This window comes from Ornithorhynchus anatinus, chromosome 14 (genome assembly GCF_004115215.2).
Source record: "Ornithorhynchus anatinus isolate Pmale09 chromosome 14, mOrnAna1.pri.v4, whole genome shotgun sequence".
Taxonomy (NCBI): Eukaryota; Metazoa; Chordata; class Mammalia; order Monotremata; family Ornithorhynchidae; genus Ornithorhynchus; species Ornithorhynchus anatinus.
The window spans coordinates 17,317,678-17,341,681 of NC_041741.1; the positions used below are offsets into that span (position 1 = coordinate 17,317,678).

Genomic DNA, 24,004 nt, shown 5'->3' on the forward strand with positions numbered 1-24,004 from the left:
GAGACCTCATCTGGAAAATGGGGATTAAAACTGTGAGCCCCCAGTGGGACAACCTGACTACCTTGTATCTACCCCCAGCACTTAGAACAGTGCTTGGCACATAGTAAGCGCTTAGAAAAGTAGAGCACAAACAGAAGCCAGGGACCGATGGGTCATGAAAGAGAGAGAATGTGTCGCCCTGACTCGCTCTCTTCACTCTTCCCCTCTCCTCAGCCCCACAGGACTGATGTCCATATCTGTCATTTTATTTATTTGAATTGATGTCTACCCACGTCTAGACTGTGAGTTCGTTGTGGGCAGAAACTGTCACTGTTTATTTTTGTATTGTACTTTCCCAAGTGCTTAGTACAGTGCTCTGCACACATAAGCACATTTTCTGCCCACAACAAGTTTTCTGTCTAGAGAGGGTTGGAAATATCAGTTGATTCAAACACATTTATTGAGCGCTTACTTTGTGCAGAGCACCGTACTAAGCGCTTGGGAGAGTACGATACAACAAAAAACGGACACATCCCCAGTCAGTCAACTGTATGTAGTCGAAAGGCCTACGTTCATCCTATTCCTAGTCTCTTTTTCACTGATCATTTCCAAAGAGCGGCTCTGAGGGGAGCTGACCTGCCAACCCGTGATTTCTCCCCCTTGCTAAAAACGAAACTCAGGGTTGTTGAGAAACGGCCATACAGAGGGGAGGGCGATTTCCTCAGAGGGCAGGAAGTGGAGCTGGAAAGCGGTTGGGAGGACGAGGTTAAAAGAGAGTCACGGCGGCTCCAACTTCGGGCACAGCAGTCCGGTGCGCTGCCTCGCTCCCGCCACGATGAAGCCTCTCTTTGTGCTGGGACTCCTCGTCCTTCCCTTCCTTGCCCATGGCAAGGTTTTCGAAAGGTGCGAACTCGCGAGGCTTCTGAAGAGAATGGGAATGGATGGCTACAGGGGAGTGTCTCTGCCAAACTGTAAGTCTGTTTTGTTACTGTTTTTTACGGTATTTGTGAAGCGCTCAATAAGATGGAGCCTGGGGCCAAGGAGTCAGAAGGTCCTGGGTGCTGATCCCGGCTCCGCCACTCATCTGCTCCATGACCTTGGGTAAGTCGCTTCACTTCTCTGGGCCTTAGTTACCTCCTCTGGAAAATGGGGGTTCAGACTGTGAGGCACAAGTGGGACAGGGACTCTGTCCAACCCGATTTGCTTGTATCCACCCCAGTGCTTAGTACATACTAAGTGTGCAATAAATATCACAGTCATTTTTGTTATTATTACTATTGTGTGCCAGGCACCCTACTAAGCACTGGACTTTCATTCATTCATTCAGTCGTATTTATTGAGCACTTACTGTGTGCAGAGCACTGTACTAAGCGCTTGGAAAGTACAGTTCAGCAACAGAGACATCAATGGGCTCACAATCTAGATAGGAGCTAGTCAGTTAGGACCCAGTTCACATCCCACATTGGGACTCGGCAATCTTAATCCCCATTTTTCAGATGAGGGAACTGAGGCCCAGAGAAGTGAAGTGGTACATGGTGATACACAGATACATGGTGGAGCCAGGATTAGAATCCAGGTCCTTCTGACTCCCATGCTCCTGTGCTGTTTCCACTAGGCCACTAGGCAGCTTCCCCTGTTCGATTGGTTCTGTCTTCACAGCATCTCCAAAATCTGCCCCCCCGTCCGTCCAAAAGGCCGCCATGCTGGTCCAACCACTTGCCAACTCCTGCACTGGCCTCTCGCTGGCCTCCCTCCCTCCCTCTCTTCGGTCCAACCTAAACCCTGCTTGTCTGGATCATTTTAAGACACTGGTTAGCACGGATCTCCCTGTCCTTAAAATACCTTCAAGTGTTTTACTCATTCAATTGTATTTTATCGAGTGCTTACCGTATGCAGAACACTGTACTAAGGGCTTGGGAGACTACAGTGCAACAATAAACAGACACATTCAAATTACAATGTGCTAGGCACTGTCCTAAGCACTGGGGTAGATACCAGATAATTGAGTTGGATACACCCCTTGTCCCACATAGGGCTCACATTATTCATCTCCATTTTACAGATTAGGGAACAGAGGCACAGAAAAGTGAAGTGACTCCCTCCTACCTAGACTTTTGAGCCCTATGGGGAACCTGATTACCTTTCATCCAGCGCTCAGTACAGTTCCTGGCACACAGTAAGCTCAGCGGGGTTTTTGGCCTGTCCTCTTTCCACTCCGTCACACTCTTTTCCAGGCCCGGAAGGAAGGAAGGGAGTGTGCAGCAGTTAAAGAATGAGTTCGATTTTCCAGAATACTTTCAGGCCTTGTTTTGCTCTAAGGAGCCATATTCCTTTTAATAAAAGTTCTGCTTTATTTTTGCTTACAAACATGTTGCCTTTGGGATTCAATGTTGACTGTGGTTGTTACATAACCATTTGTTCTTGCCCAAACTGCAGGTCCAATTTCCATCTTCCACCCTTCGTTTAGGTCATTTCTAAACTTTCATTTGCCAACTCGCGGTTCTTACTGCTTAATTGGCTATTTACTTCTTATTTTAAAGAGGAACGGTTTTGGAGCAGGTGGCTATCACTTTTAATATAAGCGCTGGTGTCGCAGCCGTGTGATTTTTTGCGGGAAGTCTGGAAAGGACACATTTGTTTCCGAAAGAGTGAGTTGAAAACCCTAAAGCTTTCATTTAAAAGAAGGAAATCCTTCAGGAGTTCAGTACTCACCCAGTGCAAGACAACACAATTTATTTAAAACCAAATCTCATTGTCCTAGGACTCGATGACCCATATGACTTGATGATCATTTATTCATGATGATGGTGATGGTATTTGTTAAGCGCTTACTATGTGCCATGCACTTTTCTAAGCGCTGGGGTAATAATGATAATAATAATGATGGTATTTGTTAAGCGTTTACTATGTGCCAAGCACTGTTGTAAGCGCTGGTGTAGATACAAGGTCATCAGGTTGTCCCACGTAGGGCTCACAGTCTTCATCCCCATTTTCCAGATGAGGGCATGAGGCCCAGAGAAGTGAAGTGACTTGTCCAAGGTCACACAGCTGACTAGCGGCGGAGTCGGGATTAGAACCCATGACCTCTGACTCCCAAGCCCGGGCTCTTTCCACTGAGCCACGCTGCTTCTCAATAGATACAAGGTAATCAGGTTGTCCCACATGGGACTCCCAGTCTCAATTCTCATCTGTTCATTCATTTATTCAATCCTATTCATTGAGCGCTTACTGTGTGCAGAGCACTGTACTAATCGCTTGAGGGAGTTTGCTGTGGGAATGTGTCCATTTATTGTATTTTTTGAAAATATCCATACTTCACAGGGGTCTGTTTGGCCAACTGGGAGAGCAGCTTCAACACGAATGCAAAAAACTACAACCCCGGCGACGGAAGCACCGATTATGGGATTTTCCAGATCAACAGCCGCTACTGGTGCAACGATGGCAAGACCCCGAGAGCCGTGAACGCCTGCGGCATCTCTTGTAACGGTAAGACTTCGGCTCTGGGTGCCTTTCCAGGGGGCAGGATCCTTCCTCTAGACGGGCAGCTCGCCGCAGGCAGGGAACATGCCTATCAACCCTGTTCCGTTGAACCCTCCCACGCCCTTCGCCCCGTGCTCTGCACACAGTAAGTGCTCAGTAAATAAGATCGATCGATCGATTCCTGCAGCTTGCGCTTTTCCCAGAGGAAAACTCCAAGGGGACAGTTCAGAGCCAGCATTTGTCTTTCCGCTCCCTCTTTTTCAGGGAAAGACCATATCTCTCAGGGGGTGGTTTCAAGATTTTTCCATTTACAGTCGAAAACGTTGGAGGACTTGACCGACTTTTTCAGAGCAAATCCCCTTCTAGACTCTAAGCTCGTTGTGGGCAGGGAATGTGTCCATTGTACTGTTCTATCGCACTCTCCCAAGCGCTTAGTATAGTGTCCTGCACACAGTAAGTGCTCAATAAATACGATTGAGTGACTGACTAGGACTAGAAGAGGGGGGAAAAAACATTTCTCCTCCAGTCTCCACCATTTACATTGTCAAATATGTTGCCAGGTTCTTGCTGTTTCCCATTTCTTTAGCTAAGTACTAGATGAATGAGATGAATTCCCAGGTGTTTTAAATTTTGCCTCTAAATCAGAAGGAGCTATAACCTGCAGCCCCTTTTTCACTTTGCAGGAATATTTTAATTAATTTATGTCCTTTTGCTCTCTATTTTATCATTTCGTTCTCATGTTGCTTCTTGACAGAGTTGGCCAGAAGACAGTTACCTTTCAACCTATCCTGTCAGGTTTTTTGTTCTTCTTTTGTTTTTTAATGGTATTTTTTAAGTGCTTATCATGTGCCAGGCACCGAACTAAGGGCTGAAGTAAATACAAGATAATCAGGTTGGATGCAGTCCCTGTCCCACATGGGGCTCACCAGTTTAATTCCCAATCCCCAAATCCTCACCTGTAAAACGGGGGGTTGAGCCTATGAGCCCCACGTGGGGCAGGGACTGTGTCCAACCCGATTTGCTTGTACCCACCCCAGTGCTCAGTTCGGTGTTAGGCACATAGTAAGCACCTAACAAATGCCACAGTTATTATTACTTTACAGATGAGATAATGGAGGCATAGAGAAGTGAAGTGACTTGCCCAAGGTTACCCAGCAGATGAAAGGCAGAGCTGAGATTAGAACCCAAGTCCTCTGACTCCCAGGCCCGTACTCCTCCCACTAAGCGGCGGTGCTCCTCCTTTGATCACCATTTGGTTACCGAGTGTAGGATTCAGTCATTAGGGAGATCAAAAATGAGGAAAAATGATATTCCTAACCAGACAGACATGCAGGGTGCCCCTTAGAAGAGAGCTGAGTGACTTATCAATTAGGAAACCCCCACTTCGGGAACACGGTGCCAGCCGACAGACACTCAAACTCAGCTGTTGCAATTTTAGATACTTTTTCTAAGCTGTTAGTTCCCAGACAGTAAATACCAATTAATGGTATTTATTGAGCCCTTAATGGGTACAGAGTGACTGTACTAAGCAACTGAGAGAGTACAGTATAACAATGTCACAGATACATTCCCTGCCCCTAGTGAGCTTCCAGTCTAGAGGGGGGGAGACAGACATTATTATAAATGAATAAATGACAGGTATGTACCTAAGTGCAGTGGGGCTTAAATGAAGCATTAGCATTGTATGGTACCATCCCAAGTGCTTAGTTCTCTGCAGACGATAAGCGCTCAGTAAATGACAGTGATTGATGCATTTTTGCAAGTGAATGAGCCTAAAACCTCTCTCTCGCTCAACACCCTCATTTTATTTCTTTTTCAGAATTGTTGAAAGATGATATTACTCAAGCAGTCCGATGTGCCAAGAGAGTGGTGGAGGATCCCCAAGGCATCAGGGCATGGTATGTTTTTCACCATTACAGGAATAATTCGCAGCCGGCCTCTAGGAAAAGGGAACAAATACACTCTGCTCTGCACAACTCACTCTTGGGCTGACCTTGGGCAAGTCTCTTCCCTTCTTTGTACCTCAGTTGTCTCATCTGTAAAATGGAGATTAAATACCTGGTCTCCCCACACCTAGACTGTGAGCCCCAGGCGTAACCGTGACTGCATCTGACTATCTTGTAGTCACCCAAGATATTTTTCCCTTAGGAAAATGAGGGGCTCACAGTCTTCATCCCCATTTTCCAGATGAGGTAACTGAGGCTCAGAGAAGTGAAGTGGGTTGCCCAAGGTCACACAGCAGACAGGTGGCAGAGCCGGGGTTAGAACCCATGTCCTCAGACTCCTGAGCCCGTGTTATTTCCACTAAGCCACGCTGCTTCATATAAATAGTAGTGAATGGCAGTCTATATAAAGAATTGCTATAGGTCAGTCAGTCGGTCGTATTTACTGAGTCCTTACTGCTTCCAGAGCACTGTATTAAGCGCTAGGGAGAGTATGATATAACGGAGTTGGTAATAATCTTGGCACCTGTTAAGTGCATACTATGTGCCAGGCACTGTACTAAGCCCTGGGATAGGTCCAAGCAAATTGGGTTGGACACAGTCCCTGTCCCACATGGGGCCCACAGTCTTCATCCCCATTTTACAGATGAAGTATCTGGGGCAAAGAGAAGCGAAGTGACTTTCCCAAGGTCGGGCAAGGGGTGGAGCCGGGATTAGAACCCAGCTCCTTCTGTTTCCCAGCCCTGGGCTACTAGGCCACTTGGCTTCCGTGAGGGCATAAATGCAGGAGCAACACAAAAGCGCAGAGATGGGGATATGACCCAGGGGTGGAACCTGGAAATCGTTGGAGGAAAAACTGGCAAGATTCGGCAACAGACCGAATACGAGAGTTGAAAGAGCAAGGCTTCAGGGATAATACCAGGACTGTGGGCTTCGAGAAGGACGTTTTTGTCCTTCAAATGTTTATATGTCTGTATAAAAGAGAGAGAGGCTATCACCAGATTCTCATCAAGGGATTAGTAAATTGTGAGGAAAACCAACATCTCAAATTGCTCCTTTGAGCAAATAAGAAATCCACCATGAAGATTTGTGAACTCTCTTCTCCCCTGTTTTGAAGGATTGGTCAGGCTAATAGGATGAGGCAAAGGCGTAGTAGAGAACGCACAGATGTTACCTCTCGGTTTGAGTGAACAGCAGCCTTTCCCCTCGTAGTCGTTTGTATCTAAACCCATGGGCCCCCTGATAGATTTTCCATCTCCCTCAGCCAATCCTCCCAAAAAGCAAGTTACTTCCTTGGAATTGAACCCTCAGCAGAACCTAAACATTTCAAAACACCCAACCAGGCCCCCCAAATACATCTTTTTTTAATAAAAAAAAAAATGGTATTTGTTCAGCGCTTGCTATGTCCCAGTCACTGTACCTAGTGCTGGGGTAGGGAGCAGCGTGGCTTAGTGGAAAAAGCCTGGGCTTGGGAGTCAGAGGTCATGGGTCCTACTCCTGGCTCCGCCACTTGTCGGCCGTGTGACTCTGGGCAAGCCACTTTGCTTCTCTGTGCCTCAGTTACCTCATCTGTAAAATGGGGATCAAGACCGTGAGCTCCACGTGGGACAACCTGATGTGCTTGTATCTCCCCCAGCGCTTAGAAAAAGTGCTTGGCACATAGTAAGTGCTTAACAAATACCGTCATTACTATTATAGAGATAATCGGTTGGACACAGTTCCCGTCCCACAGAGGGCTGTCTTAATGCCCATTTCACAGATGAGGTAACTGAAACCCAGAGAAGTGAAGTGATTCACTCAAGGTCACACAGCAGACAAGTGGTGGAGTGGGGATTAGAGCCCAGGTCCTGTGACTCTCAGGCCATGCTGCTTCTCTACAGAGCCTGCTTACTCCAGTGACGTTTTCACACTGGGAGGCCATGACAGATGCCTTCGAAATAAACGGTCCGGAGTCATTTTTTTCTAACGCTTCCCACCATATGTTCCTCCTCCTTGTCCAGGGTTGCATGGAGAAACAGATGCCAAGGACAGGATGTGTCCATCTGGACCCGTGGCTGTGGAGTGTAATGGGCCGGATTTGAAATTCCTCCGCTTGGTTTGCCGCTTTCTTCACATTACGCAGCTTCTCAAGTGCGATATTACAGTACTGGGTTTCCCATTTAGAACGAGCAAGTTGCTCGGGGAAACAAGCGCAAAATAAGCACGCACGTGGAAAGGCTTATAGAATAGCAATGTTTTACTCTTGCCGTATTTTCTGAGTGGCAGGTGGCAGTCAGTGAGGGACCCAGAGAGGCCGAGGGGTCCGGGAATGCTGCTGGGGGTTGTGGGAGGATTTCCAACTTCCCAGGGGTGGAGTTTTCCATTTCCCTACCGCCACCTTCCCTTCTTGCGGAATCCTTTGCACCCCAACCTCCCACCAAGCTTGGATCCTCCTGTCACCTTCACTGCTACCAAGCAACACCACTTGGGCCTATCCCACGGAACTCGTCTTGTCACCGACCACCATCCCCTTGAGGGTCTGGCCTAAGACAAGGACCACCGTAATCTTAAGAGTCCGGTCCACTCGCTGATCATTAAGTTCATTTAGGTGAAAGGAGCAGTTGGCTCGGCCTTGTGTCTTAGAAACAACTAAATGTAAATGTGGAGTACCGGAGAGTCAGCCATTATTATTGCTCAAATCATTTTCCTTACTTAAGAGTCGCTTATGTTAGTTAAGGATAAATTTTTATCGCTAAGGAAAACGGATCTAGGCACCTTGCTATTAAAAGAAAAAAATTATGGTGAGGTCTAGGTGAGTTACTGGGTTTCCCATGTCAAGATCGAAATGAGAGAATCCACCAGAGACTGCCAGAAAGACCTAAGCGTTCAGAAATTTTCATGATTACTCATTGTGATCAAATTGCGCACGATCAATAAAATTGAGCATGACACAGTTAAAGGCTTTGTTATTAGCACCGCATTCTTTTTCTTTCTTCAGGTTCATACGGAATCGCTGAAAGGAAAACCACATTTGAGAGATAAATGGTTTAGGGAATTTTTCATTTTTATTACGAGTTATTCCCAGTAACCAAATGAAGTTCACATTGATTGATTGTCAAGCACTTGGGGGAGTACAAAGAGAGTTAGCCATGATTCCTGCCCTCAAGAAGCTTATAATATACAGGTAGTGGGAAGCAACTGTTTAAAACACTCAGTGGTATTTATTGAGCCTTACTATGTGCAGAGCACTGTACTAAGCGCTTGGAAAGTACAATTCAGCAACCAAGAGAGACAATCCCTGCCCCCACTGGGCTCACAGTCTAGAAGGGGGGAGACAGACGTCGAAACAAGTAAACAGGCATCTAAAGCATCAATATAAATAGAATTATAGACACATCAAAACAAGTAAAATTCAATAATTACAAATAAAAGGAATTATAGATATATGTATCTTCTACCTTCATTCCTCCCCCCTCCCAGCCCCACACCACTCTTGAGCAGATTTGTCATTTATTTATATTACTGCTTGTCTCCCCCTCTAGACTGTAAGATCATTGTGGACAGAGACTATGTTTATTGCTATATTGTATTTTCCTAAACGCTTAGTACAGTGCTGTGCACATGGTAAGTGCTCATTAAATACGACTGAATGAACGAATAAATCTTAAGCGCTTGGGAGAGGACAACACAACAACAAACAGACACATTTCCTGCCCACAACGAGCTACCGGTCTAGAGGATTAATGGATATAAGCGCTTAGTCCAGTGCTCTGCACACAGCACTTAATGAATACAATGGAGTGAATAAATATGACGGATGGCGATGATAAAGTGGTGCAATGGTCACCACACTTGAGAAGCAGCCTGGGCCTAGTGGCTAGAGCCTGGGCCTGGGAGGCAGAAGGCTGTGGGTTCTAATCACCGGTAAATAATATTTACGGGTGGGCTCTCACCTGTAAATAATAATAACAACAACAATTGTATTTAAGTGCTTCCTTTGTGCCAAGCACTGTTCTAAGCGCTGGGGTAGACCCAAGGTAATCAGGTTGTCCCATGTGGGGCTTGCAGTCTTCATCCCCATTTTCCAGATAAGGTCACTGAGGCTCAGATAAGTGAGGTGACTTGCCCACAGTCACCCAACTGACAGGTGGTGACATAGAATTTGAACCCATGACCTCTGACTCCTAGGCCTGGACTCTTTCCATTAGGCCATGCTGCTTCTCCTAAAGTGGGTATTAAAAGCGGGACAAGGACTGTCCAACCTCGTATCTACCCCAGCGCTTAGTACAGTGTCTGACACATAGTAAGCATTTAACAAATACTGTATTTTAATAGAGAAGCAGCGTGGCTCAGTGGAAAGGGCCCGGGCTTAGGAGCCAGAGGTCACGGGTTCTCATCCTGCCTCTGCCACTTATCAGCTGGGTGATTTGGGGCCCGTCACTCGATTACTTGGTGCTTCCGTGACCTCATCTGTAATAATAGTTATAGTATTAAGCGCATTCTATGTGCTAAGCATTGTCCCACGTGGGGCTCACATTTTACAGATGTGGTATCTGTAATAAAAAATAAATACATGGTGGTGCTTGTTAAGTGCTTACTATGTGCAAAGCGCTGGGGGATACAAGCTAATCAGGTTGTCCCACGTGGGGCTCACAGTTTTAATCCCCATTTTACCGATGAGGTAACTGCGGCACAGAGAAGTGAAGTGACTTGCCCAAAGTCACACAGCTGCCAAGTGGTACCACGCGGTATTAAGTGGCTTGCCCAAGGTCACCCAGCAGACGAGTGGCGGAGGCGGGATTCGAACCCACGTCCTCTGACTGCCCAGCCCGGCCTCTTGCCATAGAGCCACCAGGCCGCATCTCTGGAGCAGGAGGACGGAGGCTGGGAGCCCCGCGTGGGACCCCCTCATGACCCTGGCCCCCCCCCCCCCCCCCGTGCTTAGGACGGGGCTCGGCCCCTAGTGAGCGCTTTACAAATACCAACATGACAAGAAATTCTAATGCCACATCCCTACTGATCATAACCGCCATAATAAAGATGACGACGACGACGAGCGCGCCTTCTAAGCGCCCTAGAAGACGATCCCGCCGCCCGCCCTCGGGCGGGGAGAGGCCCAACGGCCGCTCGACGCCCATTGGCCAGCCGCGGCCCCGCGCCCCCCCGGGCCCCGCCCCCTCGCGCGCGCGGCCCCTGCCTCGTCTCGCGGGGCTGGGCGGCCGGCGCATGCGCGCCTCCTGTCCCCGCCCCCGGCGGGCGGTCGGGCGCGCGCGCGGGCACGGTCGGCGCGGCCCCTCGGCCCGGCCCGGGCTCCCCGGGCTCCCCGGCGGCGGCGGCGGCTTCTCCTCCTCCTCCTCCTCCTCCCCCCCCCTTCCCGGTGCAATATGTTCAAGAGAATGGCCGAATTTGGGCCTGACTCTGGCGGGAGAGTGAAGGTGAGTGGCGGGGCGGGGCCGCGGGGGCTGCCGGGAAGGGGGCCTGAAGGGGAGCCTGAGGGGGAGCCTGAGGGGGAGCTGGGGGCGGCCTCCTCTCCTTGCCCCTGCTCCTTCGGCAGGGAAATGGGGATTAAATGGGACGGGGTCGATCCGACGTGACCGTCAGGTCTACCCGCTTGGAAGCTCACCTCCTCCAGGAGTCCTTCCCCGGCTCAGCCCCCTCCCCCCCCCCCATCGCCCCGACTCGCTCCCTTTGGCCCTACTCCCCGCCCCTCAGCACTGGCACGTCTCTATATTTCTCGTTATTTATCATTGAGGCCCCTTTGCTTCTTTCGATGTGTAGATAGAAGCAGCGTGGCTCAGTGGCAAGAGCCCGGGCTTGGGAGTCAGAGGTCATGGGTTCGAATGCCGGCCCTGCCGCTTGGCAGCTGGGGGACTGTGGGCCAGTCACTTCACTGGGCCTCAGTTACCTCATCTGGAAAATGGGGATTAACTGTGAGCCTCAAGTGGGACCACCTGATGACCCTGTTTGCACCCCAGCGCTTAGAACAGTGCACATAGTAAGCGCTTAACAAATGCCAACATTATTATTATAATTCCATTTATGGCGCTTAACAAATGCCAACATTATTATTATAATTCCATTTATGTTGATGCTGCTGATGCCTGTTGCCTAGTTTGGACGCCTGTCTCCCTCCCTTTCTAGACTGTGAGCCCGTCGTGGGCAGGGATCGTCTCTCTTGGTTGCCGAATTGTACTTTCCAAGCGCTCAGTACAGTGCTCTGCACACAGTAAGCGCTCAATAAATACACTTGAATGAATTCTTATTAAGAATAAATAATGCTTCTTATTCAATAGAAGAGCTCCAGCGCGTAGCTCAGTGGTGGGCACATAAGCACATGAAATCTGCTGAACTCGACCTCCTCTCTCCCCCATCCCTCGGTCGACCCCGTGCCACAAACCCACAGCCCTGGATCACTTCCACCGTCCCCTTCCTTCGCTCCTGTTTTGAGCCATGGTGCGCCGCCGAGGGAAATCTAAATGCCAGGCCGACCTCCTGCACTTCAAGGTTATCGTCCTGCTGTGCTTTACCTCTCCCCTCTCCTCTGCCCGGCCAAACTACTTCTCCAGCCTTATTGACACTCGTGCCCAGTTGTTCCAACTGTTTAACTCCCTCCTCAAACCCCCTGTGCCCCCGCTTCCCCCATCTCTTGCCCCAGTGACCCAGCTGCCAACTTCATGGAGAAAATTGACACTATCAGGCGTGATCTTCCTAAAATCGCCCCTGCCCCTCCCTCCCTCCTGCCCCCTCTTCAACTTTCCCAACTTTCCCAGGTGTGGCTCAAGAGGGACTCTGCCTTCTCTCAAAATCCAGTCCCCCCACATGGGCGTCTGACCTCATCCCTTAGCACCTTATCAAAACACTTGCCCCCTCCCTAACTGCCATCTTCCCCTGTTCACTTTCCAATTGCTTTTCTATCCACCCTGGACCCTAAGGCCCCCCCCCCCCAGTTATCGCCCCATCTCCCTCCTACCATTCCTCTCTTAAACCTCTCGAGCGAGTGTCTACACACCCTGTCTCAAGTTCCTCTCCAGTCTCTCCTTGATCCTCTCCAATCTGGCCCCCTTCACTCCACAAGAAATTAAACTCTTAAAGGCCAAATCCAAAGGTCTGTGCTGCATCCTAATCCTCGACCTCTCAGATGCTTTCAATACTTTGGACCACTCCCTTCTCCTGGAAACTTTATCCAGCCTCGGCTTCACGGACTCTGTCCTCCCCTGGTTCTCCCGTCTCTCTGACTGCACGTTCTCAGTCTTTTTCGTGAGCTCCTCCTCTGCCTCCCACCCCCTAACTGGGTGTCCCTCAAGGGTCAGTTCTGGTTCCCCTTCTATTCTCCATCTACACCCACTCCCTTAGAGAATTCATTCACTCCCATTAGCACTTCTATGCTAATGATACCTAAATCTCCATCTCCAGCCCTGATCTCTCTCCCTCTCTGCAGTCTTGCATTTCCTCCTGCTTTCAAGACATCTCTACTTGTATGTCCTGCTGTCACCTTAAATTTAACATGTCCAAAACAGAGCTCCTTGTCATGCCACCCAAACCCTGTCCTTCCCCCGACTTTCCCGTCGGTGTCACCGTCCTTCCTGACTCATCCCTCTCATTCAACCCACATATTCAATCCATCACTGAATCCTCTCGGTTCCACCTTCACAGCGTCGCTAAAATCCGCCCTCTCCTCTCCATCCAAACTGCTACCAAATTAATCCCACCATTTGTCCCATCCCGTCTTTTACTGTATCAGGCTCCTTGCTGACTTCCCAGCCTCCTGTCTCTCCTCACTCCAGTGCGTACTTCACTCTGCTGCCGGGATCAGGACCGTCCGTGGAGCTGTCCTGGCGTGGCGGCATTAGCAGCAGATTATGTGCTAAATTCATTCAATTTAGGGAGCGCTTGCTGTGTGTGGAGCACTGTACTGAGCGCTTGGGAGTATACGATACAACAATAAACTGACACATTCCCTGCTGTCCACTTCAGGCTTACAGACTAGAGGGTGAACTGGCCTCCACCTCCCTTGCATACAGTAAGTGCTCCGTAAATACGATTGAATGAATGAACCCAACCTCCCCTCGCCGTCCGAAATCCTCTTTTAGGGAGCAGAAATGCACATATCTGGATAACCAAGCGGTGGTGATGTCAGCATGCATGAGATGAAGTTTTTTGGTTTCTGTTTTGTTGTTTTTTGTGAAGAGTGAAAAGGGCAGAATCACAACAGCCCTCCTGAAGTATCACATTTCCTCTTGCTTCCAGGACTTTTCTGTGTAAAACTCATGGACATCCCCTGCTCCCTGCCACATACACACACACAGTTCACTCCTCCGTGTAACTTTCCCCTCACGGTCAGCAACACCACCATCTTCCTTGTCTCCGGAGCCCGCGAGTCATTGTTCTCTTTCAACTCTCCCTTCCAGTCAGTTACTAAATCCTATCCCCCCCCCCTTAATAATTACTGGATTCAGCCTGGCCTCTCCATCCCAACAGCCTCCATTCTGGTCTGGGCACTTGCCCCATCAGCGAGGCTTAGCGGATAGAGCACGGGTCCGGGAGTGAGAAAGACCTGGGTTCTAGTTCCGGCTTTGTCACGTGTCCGCTGTGTGACCATGGGCAAGTCACTTAACTTCTCTGTTCCTCCCGCACCTCAGCGGTACAAAGTGGGGATTAAGAGTGTGAACCCAATGTGGAACAGGAACTATGTCCAACCTGATTAACTTGTATCTACCCCAGCGCTTAGAACAGTGCTTGACCCATAGTATGGCACTTAAGTGCCATAATTATTAAATTACTGACTTAACCTCTTCTTTGATCTCCCTGCCTCCAGCCCCTCCCTTCTCTACAGTCCACATTTCATTCTACTGCCCAGATTATTTCTCTAAAATACCTTACTGCATTCCCCTCTCCATTTCTTGGAAACCTTCAATCAGGTAATTGTATTTATTGAGCTCTCACTGTGTGCGGAGCACTATACTAAGCACTTGAGACAGTGCACTCTAACAGACACATTCCCTGCCCACAACAAGCTCAGAGTCTAGAGGGGGTGACGGCTGTTTATCCGGTCCTCTCCCCAACAAGCAGAAACTTCTGACCATTGACTTTTAGGCCTATCTTTAGTTTGTTTTATGCCTACTTTCCCTGCAGGATTGTAAGCCCCTTGAGGGCTGGGAACTAGGGAAGCAGCCTGGCTTAGTGGTTAGAGCATGGGCCTGGGAGTCAGAAGGTCATGGGTTCTAATCCCAGCTCTGCCACTAGTCTGCTATGTGACTTTAAGCAAGTCACTTCACTTCTCTGGGCCTCAGTTGTCTCATTTGTAAAATTGAGATTGAGACATTGAGTCCCTTGTGGGACAGGGACTGTGTCCAACCCGATTTGCTTGTATCCACCCAGTGCTTAGTACAGTGCCTGGCACATAGTAGGCACTTAAGAAATACCAGAATTATTATTATTATACTCCCACTTAGTACAGTGCTCAGCATAAAGTAAGTGCTCAATAAATGCCATTGATTCATCAGTTCTCTCTCACTCCAGCTCTTAGCTCAAACTGTTTGTTCCTCCCAAGCCAACTTCCTTACTCTTGCCTCTTTCTTGACCATCCTTCCTCCATCCTCTCTCTAGTGTCCTTTCCTCTGGCTTGGAACTTCCTCCCACATCAGATCTGCCAGACTACCACCTCTCTCCTCCTCTTTGACTATCAATCAGTAGTATTTATTGAGTGCTTTCCCTGTGCAAAGCACAGTACTATGCCTGAGGTGAGTAGAAGGGAGGTTGTAGACATGCTCCCTGCCCTCTTTAGGGTCTTACAGGCGACCACATACTAAAATAAATCACAGGTAGGATTAATCAGGGAATGCCCCCAGGAGATTTGTTTTTTGATGCCATATCAGAGTTACAAATCTATATCTATATATATACACCTGTATATGCATATATATAAAATGACGACCAAAAAGGACAACTACTCAAGCTTAAATCAGCACAGATCTGTTGGGCAATTCAATCAGAAGCAGGTCTGGAAAAAGCACACTGCCCAAAATTAATAATCACAAAATGTAAGCAGGTCCAGACAAGATTTATTAATTTTTTTGTATTTTCCTCATAGTGCAGGTTTTATTAAAAGTAATTTATATTAATAAAATTTTAGCCACGTAAAAGTATCAAATTTTGGCACTCTAAAATCAAATGAGAGAATGAGCAGTGAAGTTGTTTGAAATATGAGTATTTCCTGCAACTCTGCTGTTAACATATGAAATTCTCTGAAAGCCAGACTGTCCAACGGCTAGACTGTCAGCTCCTGGTGTGCAGGGGTTACATCTGCTAAGGGTTGCCTTGCGCCGAAGCCCTTAGTACAGTGCTCTGCGCGCAGTGAGCGTGGAATAAATGGCAGCGATCGATCGCAGAACCATCCCGATGGCCATCCCGTCCATCTGAAGAGGAAAGGCCTCTCCAAATCTCGGCATTCGCGGCACCCATCTCTGTGACCCAGGCGTCATCCGGCCGGGCGACATCGCCCGGGGCTCCGAAATCGCCTCCGTTCGGACTCCGGGGGACGCCTCCCTTCCTGCCCTCCATGGGAAGGGATAGTGCCCCTCGAGACGGAAAACCGGAGGCTGCTTCAGCTAACCGGATGGGAAACCAGGAGCCTGGCTCTGCTAGGCCAAAAAGCCGACGGAAGAGCTCAGAAAAAAAGTCAAGTGACTTACCTTGCTCGTTGCTCCGCGGTTGCCCGTATCCGGTCGCGGAGTGCGATGTCACTACCGGCATGCCAACTTGCGGCATTTGGGAGGCGTTTGGTAGGTCGCTCCCCCGTGCCGGTGATCGGTGCCTGGAGCCCGGAAGACCTCCCCCGCCCGGCCTGCCCTCCTCCCCGGTGCTGGGGAGGGCCACGACGCCTGGGCCGCTCCCCCGGCATCTGAACGCAAGACCCGCCGCCACCGGGATGACAACCCGGGGCCGCCAGTCTTCTGCACGTCGGGCCCCACCGGCAGAACATGGTGGCGGTTGTGGCAGTTGGACTCCGAACAGCCCCTCCTCGGTGGGGAGGTGTGGGAAATGGCTCGTGTAACCACGATGTTTCACAGAGCCTGTGGTAGTTATTACCATCCTTGTCTTTCTGAGACCTATTTTTTGTGTTGTTTCACCTTTCCTCCTGTGTCCACCACCCTCTCTTCTCTCCTTCCCCAGTTGGGTCTGACTGTCTGTGTATTTCTTCCCGGGACTTAATTCCGGTGTTTTGCACCTGCAGTTGCTGTTGCAGACAGTGAAAGTATGGGAAATAAAATGGAAAAGTGTCGACTCCACCTGTGTTTCTGCCCGTGCGGGACATTAGGCTTTTCTCCTTGGTGGCCGAGGGACCTAGAGCCGGGGAGCTACATTTCCCCAAAGCCGTCAATCAGTCATATTTATTGCGCGCTTCCTGTGTGCTGAACATGGTGTTTGGGAGAGGACGATACAATGGTAAACAGGCACATTCCCCGCCCACAACGAGCCTACAGTCAGGAGGGGGTGAAAACCCTCCCCTTTCCTGGCCAAAACCAGTGAAAACCAGTTTTCTGGTCTTGGTCAGTTAATCGATGAACGGTATTTCTTGAGCACGTATTGAGTTCACCATCTAATGGAGGAGACAGACAAAAATGACTTACAAATAATGGGAGCATGAAGAAGAATAAGGCTGTAGCAGGTAATGCTACAAGTAAATCGGGGTTAAATAATTGAATATGCAGATGAATACACACGTGTACCTGGGTGTATATACTGAGGACAAAGTGATATGTAGTTCCTAGAAAATAGTTACTAATCTCATTTTCTGTGAAGCAGCGTGGCCCAGTGAAAAGAACGCAGACTTGAGCGCGGTCCGTATGACTCTGCCATTTGCCCGCCGTATGCCTTGGGCAAGCCACGTGACTCGTTTTGCTTCAGTCTTCTCATCTGTATAATGGGGATGAAACTCCTGTTCTCCCTCCCTCTCTGATTGACTGTGAGCCCTGAATGGGACAAGGGACTGCATCTGATCTAATTCCAACAATTTACAGTGCTTGGAATATAGAATGAATTCAACAGATACAGCAATTATTATTAGTAGTAGTAATATTAATTATACTGGTATGCTTTCCTTTTTTTAGGGTGTTACAATTGTGAAACCTATAGTCTATGGTAATGTAGCGCGCTATTTTGGAAAGAAAAGAGAAGAAGATGGGCACACCCACCAATGGACAGTGTACGTAAAACCATACAGGAACGAGGTGGGTAAATTGGATTTTCTTTGAGCGGTTGTATTTGGATTAGATGCCTGCTTGATTTTTAGATAGTTTTTACGCTATTCGTTAAGCCCGTACCATGCGGCGGGGACCGTTCTAAGCGCTGCGGCAGTTTCAAAGGAGAATGAAGATTTGGATTCACGTGACTTGAGAGCGGTCCTTCCGTATGGAAAAGTGATTTAACTTGCTTGGGTAGAGGGAAAAGATTTAGAACCAACGGAAAAAGCATTCTGCATATTATCAGGAATGAATTCTTCTGGAGGGTGTTCTCTGCCGTCCTTGGAAGTCCTGCTGCAGTGACTGTAGAATCCCCCTCAACTGGGGGATTAGTACTGTGCTCTCCCAAGCGCTTATCACAGAGCGCTGCACATAGTAAGCGTTGGATAAATACCGATGATTGGTTGAGGAGAATAATGTTGTGGTTACAAGGATGGTGTTTCCAGAAGGGTCATGTAGAAAAGATGAAAGCTACGGCATTTCCAAGGCCAAGATAAGAATTATCGAAGGGCATATGGTAAAATTCTCAAGTTTGTATTTTGTAAGCCTGCATTTATGAAATGTATAAAGCTAGCCAAAGAGGCAATAAAAGACTTCTCCTTGTCACATGTAGGCAGACATTTGAACTAATCAGTTACTTTCCTTGAATTTCAGGATATGTCAGCCTATGTGAAGAAAATCCAGTTTAAATTGCACGAGAGCTACGGGAATCCATTAAGAGGTATATTTTGATTCCTTAGTAGGTAGAAGAAGAAAAGTGAAAGCACTTCTTTCCATTTTATGTTACTTTTTGTCTTTTCAGTTGTTACTAAACCTCCTTATGAAATAACTGAAACAGGTTGGGGTGAATTTGAAATAATCATCAAAATATTTTTCATTGATCCCAATGAAAGACCTGTAAGTACCCCTACTTTTTCTTTTGCCAAATGTCTTTTGTCTCTTTTGTTTTTGTTAAGTGAACATCATGACTAGATAGTGTTTGACACATAATAAGTGCTTAACAAATATAAAAATAATAATAATAATCATATTAGTGAGATGTGGGTGCAGTGTGATGCCCAAGTTAAAGAAACTTGGCAACCAACTAAAATCATTTCTGGCTATTGGCCAGAGTAAAGGAGGAAAATTCTGTCACAATACGGAAATCAAGAGGGAACAAGAAAGCCCGTAACGAGTGGTGGGGCTGCTGCAAACTGTAAATTAGGCAGACCGAAATGAGTTTGATGAGCACTCTCTAACAGATGACAGCGTGAATGAGTGTAACCAGAACAGGAATCGGGGGAACCACTGGGGTAAAAGGTGTATTTGGAGAAGACGCAGGAACCCGAGAGACTCGGTGAATTATAAAGCAGATGGGTGTTTTGGAGGAAAACGTTAGGGAGGTTCCCACACTGAGTTGTTTTTCGAGGTGACTTTTCAAGAAGCATTGGATCCAGTTGTGTTTGACGCCCAGGGTGTTCTAGTGCGAACCGACATACGGGGAGTAAACACATCAGCAGGTCCAAATGACATTCACGACAGAGTTCTGAAGGAATTTGAAGGAAGCGACTCTCGTCGAGCGTGAGCAATGTATTGATGTGAACAACCACTGTTCGGGAGGGGTGACAGATTGCTTGTGTAACCTCTGCTCTGTGATAAGGTCCCAAAGAATTATAGACTTGTGGGGGATTGGTCCCCTCGTCACACTTGGCAAATTGGTAGAATCTCAGTTTAGATTTAGGGAACATTTATGAAACGACAGTCTTTCAGTTTTTGTGAGAGAAAATCGTGCCACGTGTGGTGGAATTCTGTGAAGGAGCGGATAGGGAGAAGTAGTGGGAATAATATTCTTGGATTTTCCGGAAGTCAGTGGTATGATTTCATTCCCAGAAACCTGTTGAAAAAACTGAATAGTCACGGATTTAGAGGGAATATTTTCTCAGGGATAGAAAACAGGTTTAAAGGTAGCAAATGGCCCTTTTCAGAATTGAAATGTGTTAATGATGAGGTCCCCAGAGGGTATGGATAAAGCAAACGGGAAACCGTCTATCAATAAATAATGATATTTATTAATAATAATATAGTGTTTGTTAAATGCATACTATGTGCCAAGTATATCCTAAGCACTGGGGTAGATACAAAGTAATCAGGTTGTCCTATGTAGGGCTCACAGTCTTAATCCCCATTTAACAGATGAGGTAACTGGGGGTGAAAAGTCATGCAGCTGACAAACGGTGGAGTCGCGATTAGAACTCGAGACCTCTGGTTCCCGAGCCCGGGCTCTTTCCACTAAGCCACGCTACCACTTAACTGCGTGCGGGGTGCCGTACTAGAAAGTGTGACATGAGAATTCAAAAATATATGTGCTTTTTTTTTTTTTGACCCAAATTGACTAGTGAAATGCCAGGGATTGACCGTCAGCAGTAATAATCATTATCTCAGTATTAACCAGTTGGTTGTTCTGTACTAGAGCAAACCTATAAGGAAGTCTGCTTGTCTGCTGTGTGACCTTGGGCAAGTCACTTCACTTCTCTGTGCCTCAGTGCCCTCATCTGTAGAATGGGGATTGAGATTGTGAGCCCCATGTGGGACAGGGGACTGTGTCCAACTTGGATTTTCTTGTATCCACCCCAGTGCTTAGTACAGTGCCTGGCACATAGTAAGTGCATAACATGCCATAATTATTATTATTAAGTTCCATTACTAAGTTATCCTCATTCTGAGACATAATACAGTGTGCCATACAATAGGGCGGGAAAACCTCAAGGGATACTATTCTCAAGAGATGATACCAAGAGATTATAATAATGCCTTAATGAAAACGATCGGGAGCCAAGTTAGTGTAACCTTAAGTATTCTCTCACTCTGCTAGCCCCGCATATGCCAAGTGCCCTCCGCTTCCAAGAGATGCCGCCAGTTGGGTAGCATGCCGGATGCCAAGCGTAACTCACACATGGTGAACTGCCAGGCGCGGGAGAGGACTATGAGCCGTTTCCCCAATCCCGGACGTCCCCCCTCAGAGAGCCCTTCGCTCCATTTCTTCTTGTCGTTTAAGCACAGACATTTCTGATTCTACTGGATTTATCCAGGTGTCTGGGGCCCGGAGACCCGGACGTAAACAAAGTACACTCAGTTCTCCCGGAAGCAGCGTGGCCTAGGGGAAAGCGCACGGGCCTGGGAGTCAGAGGTCCTGGGTTCTGATCCCTGCTCCGCAATTTATTCGGGGAAACTGTGAACGGCACTGGAGATTTTCATCGAGAGCATGGCAGTCAATGCCGGTACACTCTCCAGTGACTGCAGCTTTGGCAGCGAGATTGTAGAAAGTCATTCTTGCAGCTGAGAATAAGGGAGGGATTGGAAGGAGATTGTTCTGTAGAACTCTCAGGAAGTCAAACAGGAGAGTAGGAACCATTTTGTATTAACAAGGACTATATTTTTGTATTCCACAGGTGACGCTGTATCATCTACTAAAGCTGTTTCAATCAGACACCAACGCGATGTTGGGAAAAAAGACGGTGGTTTCCGAATTCTACGATGAAATGGTAAGGAAAGTATTTTATCGTGGGATGGAGCACCATTTTTAAGTGTGAGGACTGAAAGTATCGTCGTCTTCTTCTCTCAGATTTTTCAAGATCCAACTGCAATGATGCAGCAGCTGCTGACAACATCTCGCCAGTTAACACTGGGGGCCTATAAGCATGAAACAGAATGTAAGAGTTGCGGGGCCACAGTGGATTGTGGATTTTGAATAATCAGTCATTACTTTTTACTTACTGACATTTATTAAGCCCTGCCCTGGGCACAGAAAAGTCTTTTCGGCTCTGGTTCTTAGACCCCAGGGTTTCACGGGGGGACACACGCATCAAGAAAGCGAGATTGAGGACTCCGGGACATGGTGCTTTTAAAAAATATATATATATACACATATTAATCCTTTATGTTAGGCACTTACTATGTTCCAGGCACTGTACTAAGTGCTGGGGTAGATACAAGCTAAATCCCTTTCCCACATGGAGCTCACAAGTCTTTAATCCCCATTTTACAGAGGAGGGAACTGAGGCCCAGAGAAGCGAGGTGACTCGCCCAAGGTCATCCAGCAGGCAAGTGGCGGAGCTGGGACTAGAACCCAGGTCCTTCTGACTCTCAGGCCCAGGCTCTCGCCATTCAGGCCATGCCGCTTCTCATGCTTTCAGGACCAAGAACCGGTGTGAAGGGAAGGGATTGGTCCTAGTATTGATGATGGTTTGGTAGTGTCACCCAAACTGTCTCGTCCCTGTTCCCACTGGGCTGCGGAATGCAATAATAATAATAATAATAGTGATGCTTGTTAAGCGCTTACTATGCTCCAGGCACTGTACTAGGGGCTGGGATAGATACAGGGTTGGATGCAGTCCCTGTCCCACACTGGGGGTCACGGTCTTTATCCCTGTTTTTTACAGATGAGGGAACATCTGTCAAATTTTTGCTACATTTTGCCAACATAACAGTGCAGGCATCATGTTTAATGTTCACTAGAATCAAATTCGATGATGGGTTAGGGGTATTTTTTGACGACTAATTAACCAAATTCCACTCAGTTTACTAATACCTGCCTCCTTGATGTAGCGAGTACCAATTCATAAATCCTCTTCCTCTTTCGCTTTTCTACATAGCCACCCCTAGATTTTTCTTCCTAGCCATAAATTGGTTTGTGGACATCTTAGATTGTAATGTTTTTACCTCTAGTGCACTCTTCTAAATGCTTACTACGATGTTTTGCACTTAATAAGCAATCAAATAATATAGATTGATCTCTGGGTTATAAATAGTTGGAGTAGAGTTTGGGGGCCTTACATTCTCAGGTAATTATTACAGTTTGGAATCGATTCCACTAGTAGCTTTCAAATGAATGACTCCTCATGATTCACACCGTAATATTGAAGAAAACGAGAGGTATGACCACAGCGAGTACAGTTGTTTGCATTTCGTTCCTCAGTTGCCGAACTGGAAGTTAAAACTCGCGAAAAGCTAGAAGCTGCCAAGAAGAAGACAAGCTTTGAAATTGCTGAGCTTAAAGAAAGATTAAAGGCAAGTCGTGAAACTATCAACTGTTTAAAAAATGAAATCAGGAAGCTCGGAGAAGACGATCAGACTAAAGAAATATGAAAAAAACAAAACCCCCCCAAAGGACTTGAAGATGTGCCACTGAAAATAAAGAATATTGCGGGGACTGGTTAATGTAAATAGCATTAGGTTTTTTAGAGGAACGTAATTAGTCGCCTGACACAGATTTCCTGGCAAAGAGTTAGAGTACTTGGGCCTCTGTGGAAAAATGTTTTAATGTAACTGCTTTATACATTGTTTTAACTGATAAGATTCACAGACATTTGCCTGATCCATTTTAAGGTCATTTCTCGACTGGAGGTAAAACTTTCTGTGACTGCATTGTAACTTTTAGAGGAAAACTCTTGCTGCTTGTCTCAGTCTTAACATCTAAGCTCATTTTTTACTTTGATTTCAGAAGATTGGAAACCACTTTTCAAAGTTTACTTGCTCTTATCCTTGGTTGCCCACAGTTTTTGGTGTTTTTTTTTTTACCACGGTGTCAACCCCTCCCCTTCGGAAGCCAATTTTCTATCCGGCACCTCATCCCACGCCCACGGGAGACCTTTCCCACCGACCGGCCAACCCCGAAGCAGTATTCGTGGGGTAACTTTTTTTTTTAACCCCAAATGGCTGAGGCCACACTGGAATCGTTTGGATTCAATAGCAGGGTGCAAGGGATGGCGTCAGTGTCCTGGACTTCTTGTGCATTCGTGCAAAGCACTGACCGCTCGTCCACCTCCTCCCCCACCCTCGGCTTCAACCTCTCGTCACCCGGGACCGTGGAGAGACCTGTAATTTCAAATCCTTAAACGATGTCTGAAGTCGAAATAAATCTTAATTCAATCCATTCACGTCTCTTGACTTCCTAATTTAACCCACTTTACTCCCGGGAGGAAAGGGTCATAGTGTTAGGCCATTTCAAGGCTTCTCTGTTGCTGCTTAGTGCGTACCTTCCATGCGGAGTTGAAAATCGAGAGCAGAAGAGAAGTCCTTTATTTTGCCTCTTTACTATTTATCCTCAAGCAGTGAATGAGAGAGTTGGCCCCTCTGCAGGTGAGGAAGTGTTGTTTTTGCCGGGTCACGGGGTGGGGTGTTTAAGTGGAAGATACTTAATTTTCCGTGAATAAAATGCTACCTTTTGGGGTGCAGGATGACAACTGACGGACCCACAAAAGTGGTAAGATGAGGCTCCCGATTCTTGAGCGGGCTGGTGCCGCTGCGGGTGTCGTATTGATACCTGAGATTTCCCCTATTGTCGCGCTAGTGCAGAGGCACGCCGCCATATTGCTCCTAAACCAAAGCAATCGCTTAAAATCG

At 47.4% G+C, this 24,004-nt stretch overlaps 2 protein-coding genes and 1 long non-coding RNA gene across 4 annotated transcripts; 2 read left to right on the plus strand and 1 right to left on the minus strand.

Annotated features, from left to right (window-relative positions):
* Positions 1–720: 720 nt before the first annotated feature.
* LYZ (lysozyme) lies at positions 721–8,335 on the plus strand. The gene is made up of 4 exons (XM_001511740.5): positions 721–950; positions 3,301–3,465; positions 5,279–5,357; positions 7,403–8,335. The coding sequence occupies exons 1-4, from the start codon at positions 815–817 to the stop codon at positions 7,467–7,469; spliced, it is 447 nt and encodes a 148-aa protein (XP_001511790.1). The 5' UTR covers positions 721–814; the 3' UTR covers positions 7,470–8,335.
* Positions 8,254–16,161, minus strand: LOC120638799. The gene is made up of 2 exons (XR_005660751.1): positions 16,073–16,161; positions 8,254–8,394 (listed from the first exon to the last, which is right to left on the minus strand). It is a non-coding gene; the product is annotated as an uncharacterized LOC120638799 (long non-coding RNA).
* On the plus strand, positions 10,709–23,534 carry YEATS4 (YEATS domain containing 4). 2 transcript variants are annotated; one of them, XM_029078720.2, is made up of 7 exons: positions 10,709–10,816; positions 17,492–17,611; positions 18,278–18,344; positions 18,426–18,520; positions 21,052–21,144; positions 21,225–21,312; positions 22,578–22,837. In XM_029078720.2, exons 1-7 carry the CDS (start codon positions 10,766–10,768, stop codon positions 22,745–22,747), a joined length of 684 nt encoding a protein of 227 aa, XP_028934553.1. In that variant the 5' UTR covers positions 10,709–10,765; the 3' UTR covers positions 22,748–22,837. The 2 variants fall into 2 exon arrangements, with proteins under 2 accessions (XP_028934553.1, XP_007664490.2); XM_007666300.3 differs by lacking the exon at positions 10,709–10,816 and adding an exon at positions 16,117–16,404 and having other exon boundaries at positions 22,578–23,534.
* Positions 23,535–24,004: the final 470 nt, after the last annotated feature.

Excerpts from the sequence above, each read along its gene's own strand:
- YEATS4 (XM_007666300.3), top strand. The coding sequence starts at position 16,132 with ATGCCAACTTGCGGCATTTGGGAGGCGTTTGGTAGGTCGCTCCCCCGT. Across the intron at positions 18,345-18,425 it reads CTACGGGAATCCATTAAGAG|TTGTTACTAAACCTCCTTAT; the intron begins GTATATTTTGAT and ends TTGTCTTTTCAG. Across the intron at positions 21,145-21,224 it reads CCGAATTCTACGATGAAATG|ATTTTTCAAGATCCAACTGC; the intron begins GTAAGGAAAGTA and ends TTCTTCTCTCAG.
- LYZ (XM_001511740.5), top strand. The coding sequence starts at position 815 with ATGAAGCCTCTCTTTGTGCTGGGACTCCTCGTCCTTCCCTTCCTTGCC. Across the intron at positions 951-3,300 it reads GGGAGTGTCTCTGCCAAACT|GGGTCTGTTTGGCCAACTGG; the intron begins GTAAGTCTGTTT and ends CATACTTCACAG. Across the intron at positions 3,466-5,278 it reads CTGCGGCATCTCTTGTAACG|AATTGTTGAAAGATGATATT; the intron begins GTAAGACTTCGG and ends TTTCTTTTTCAG.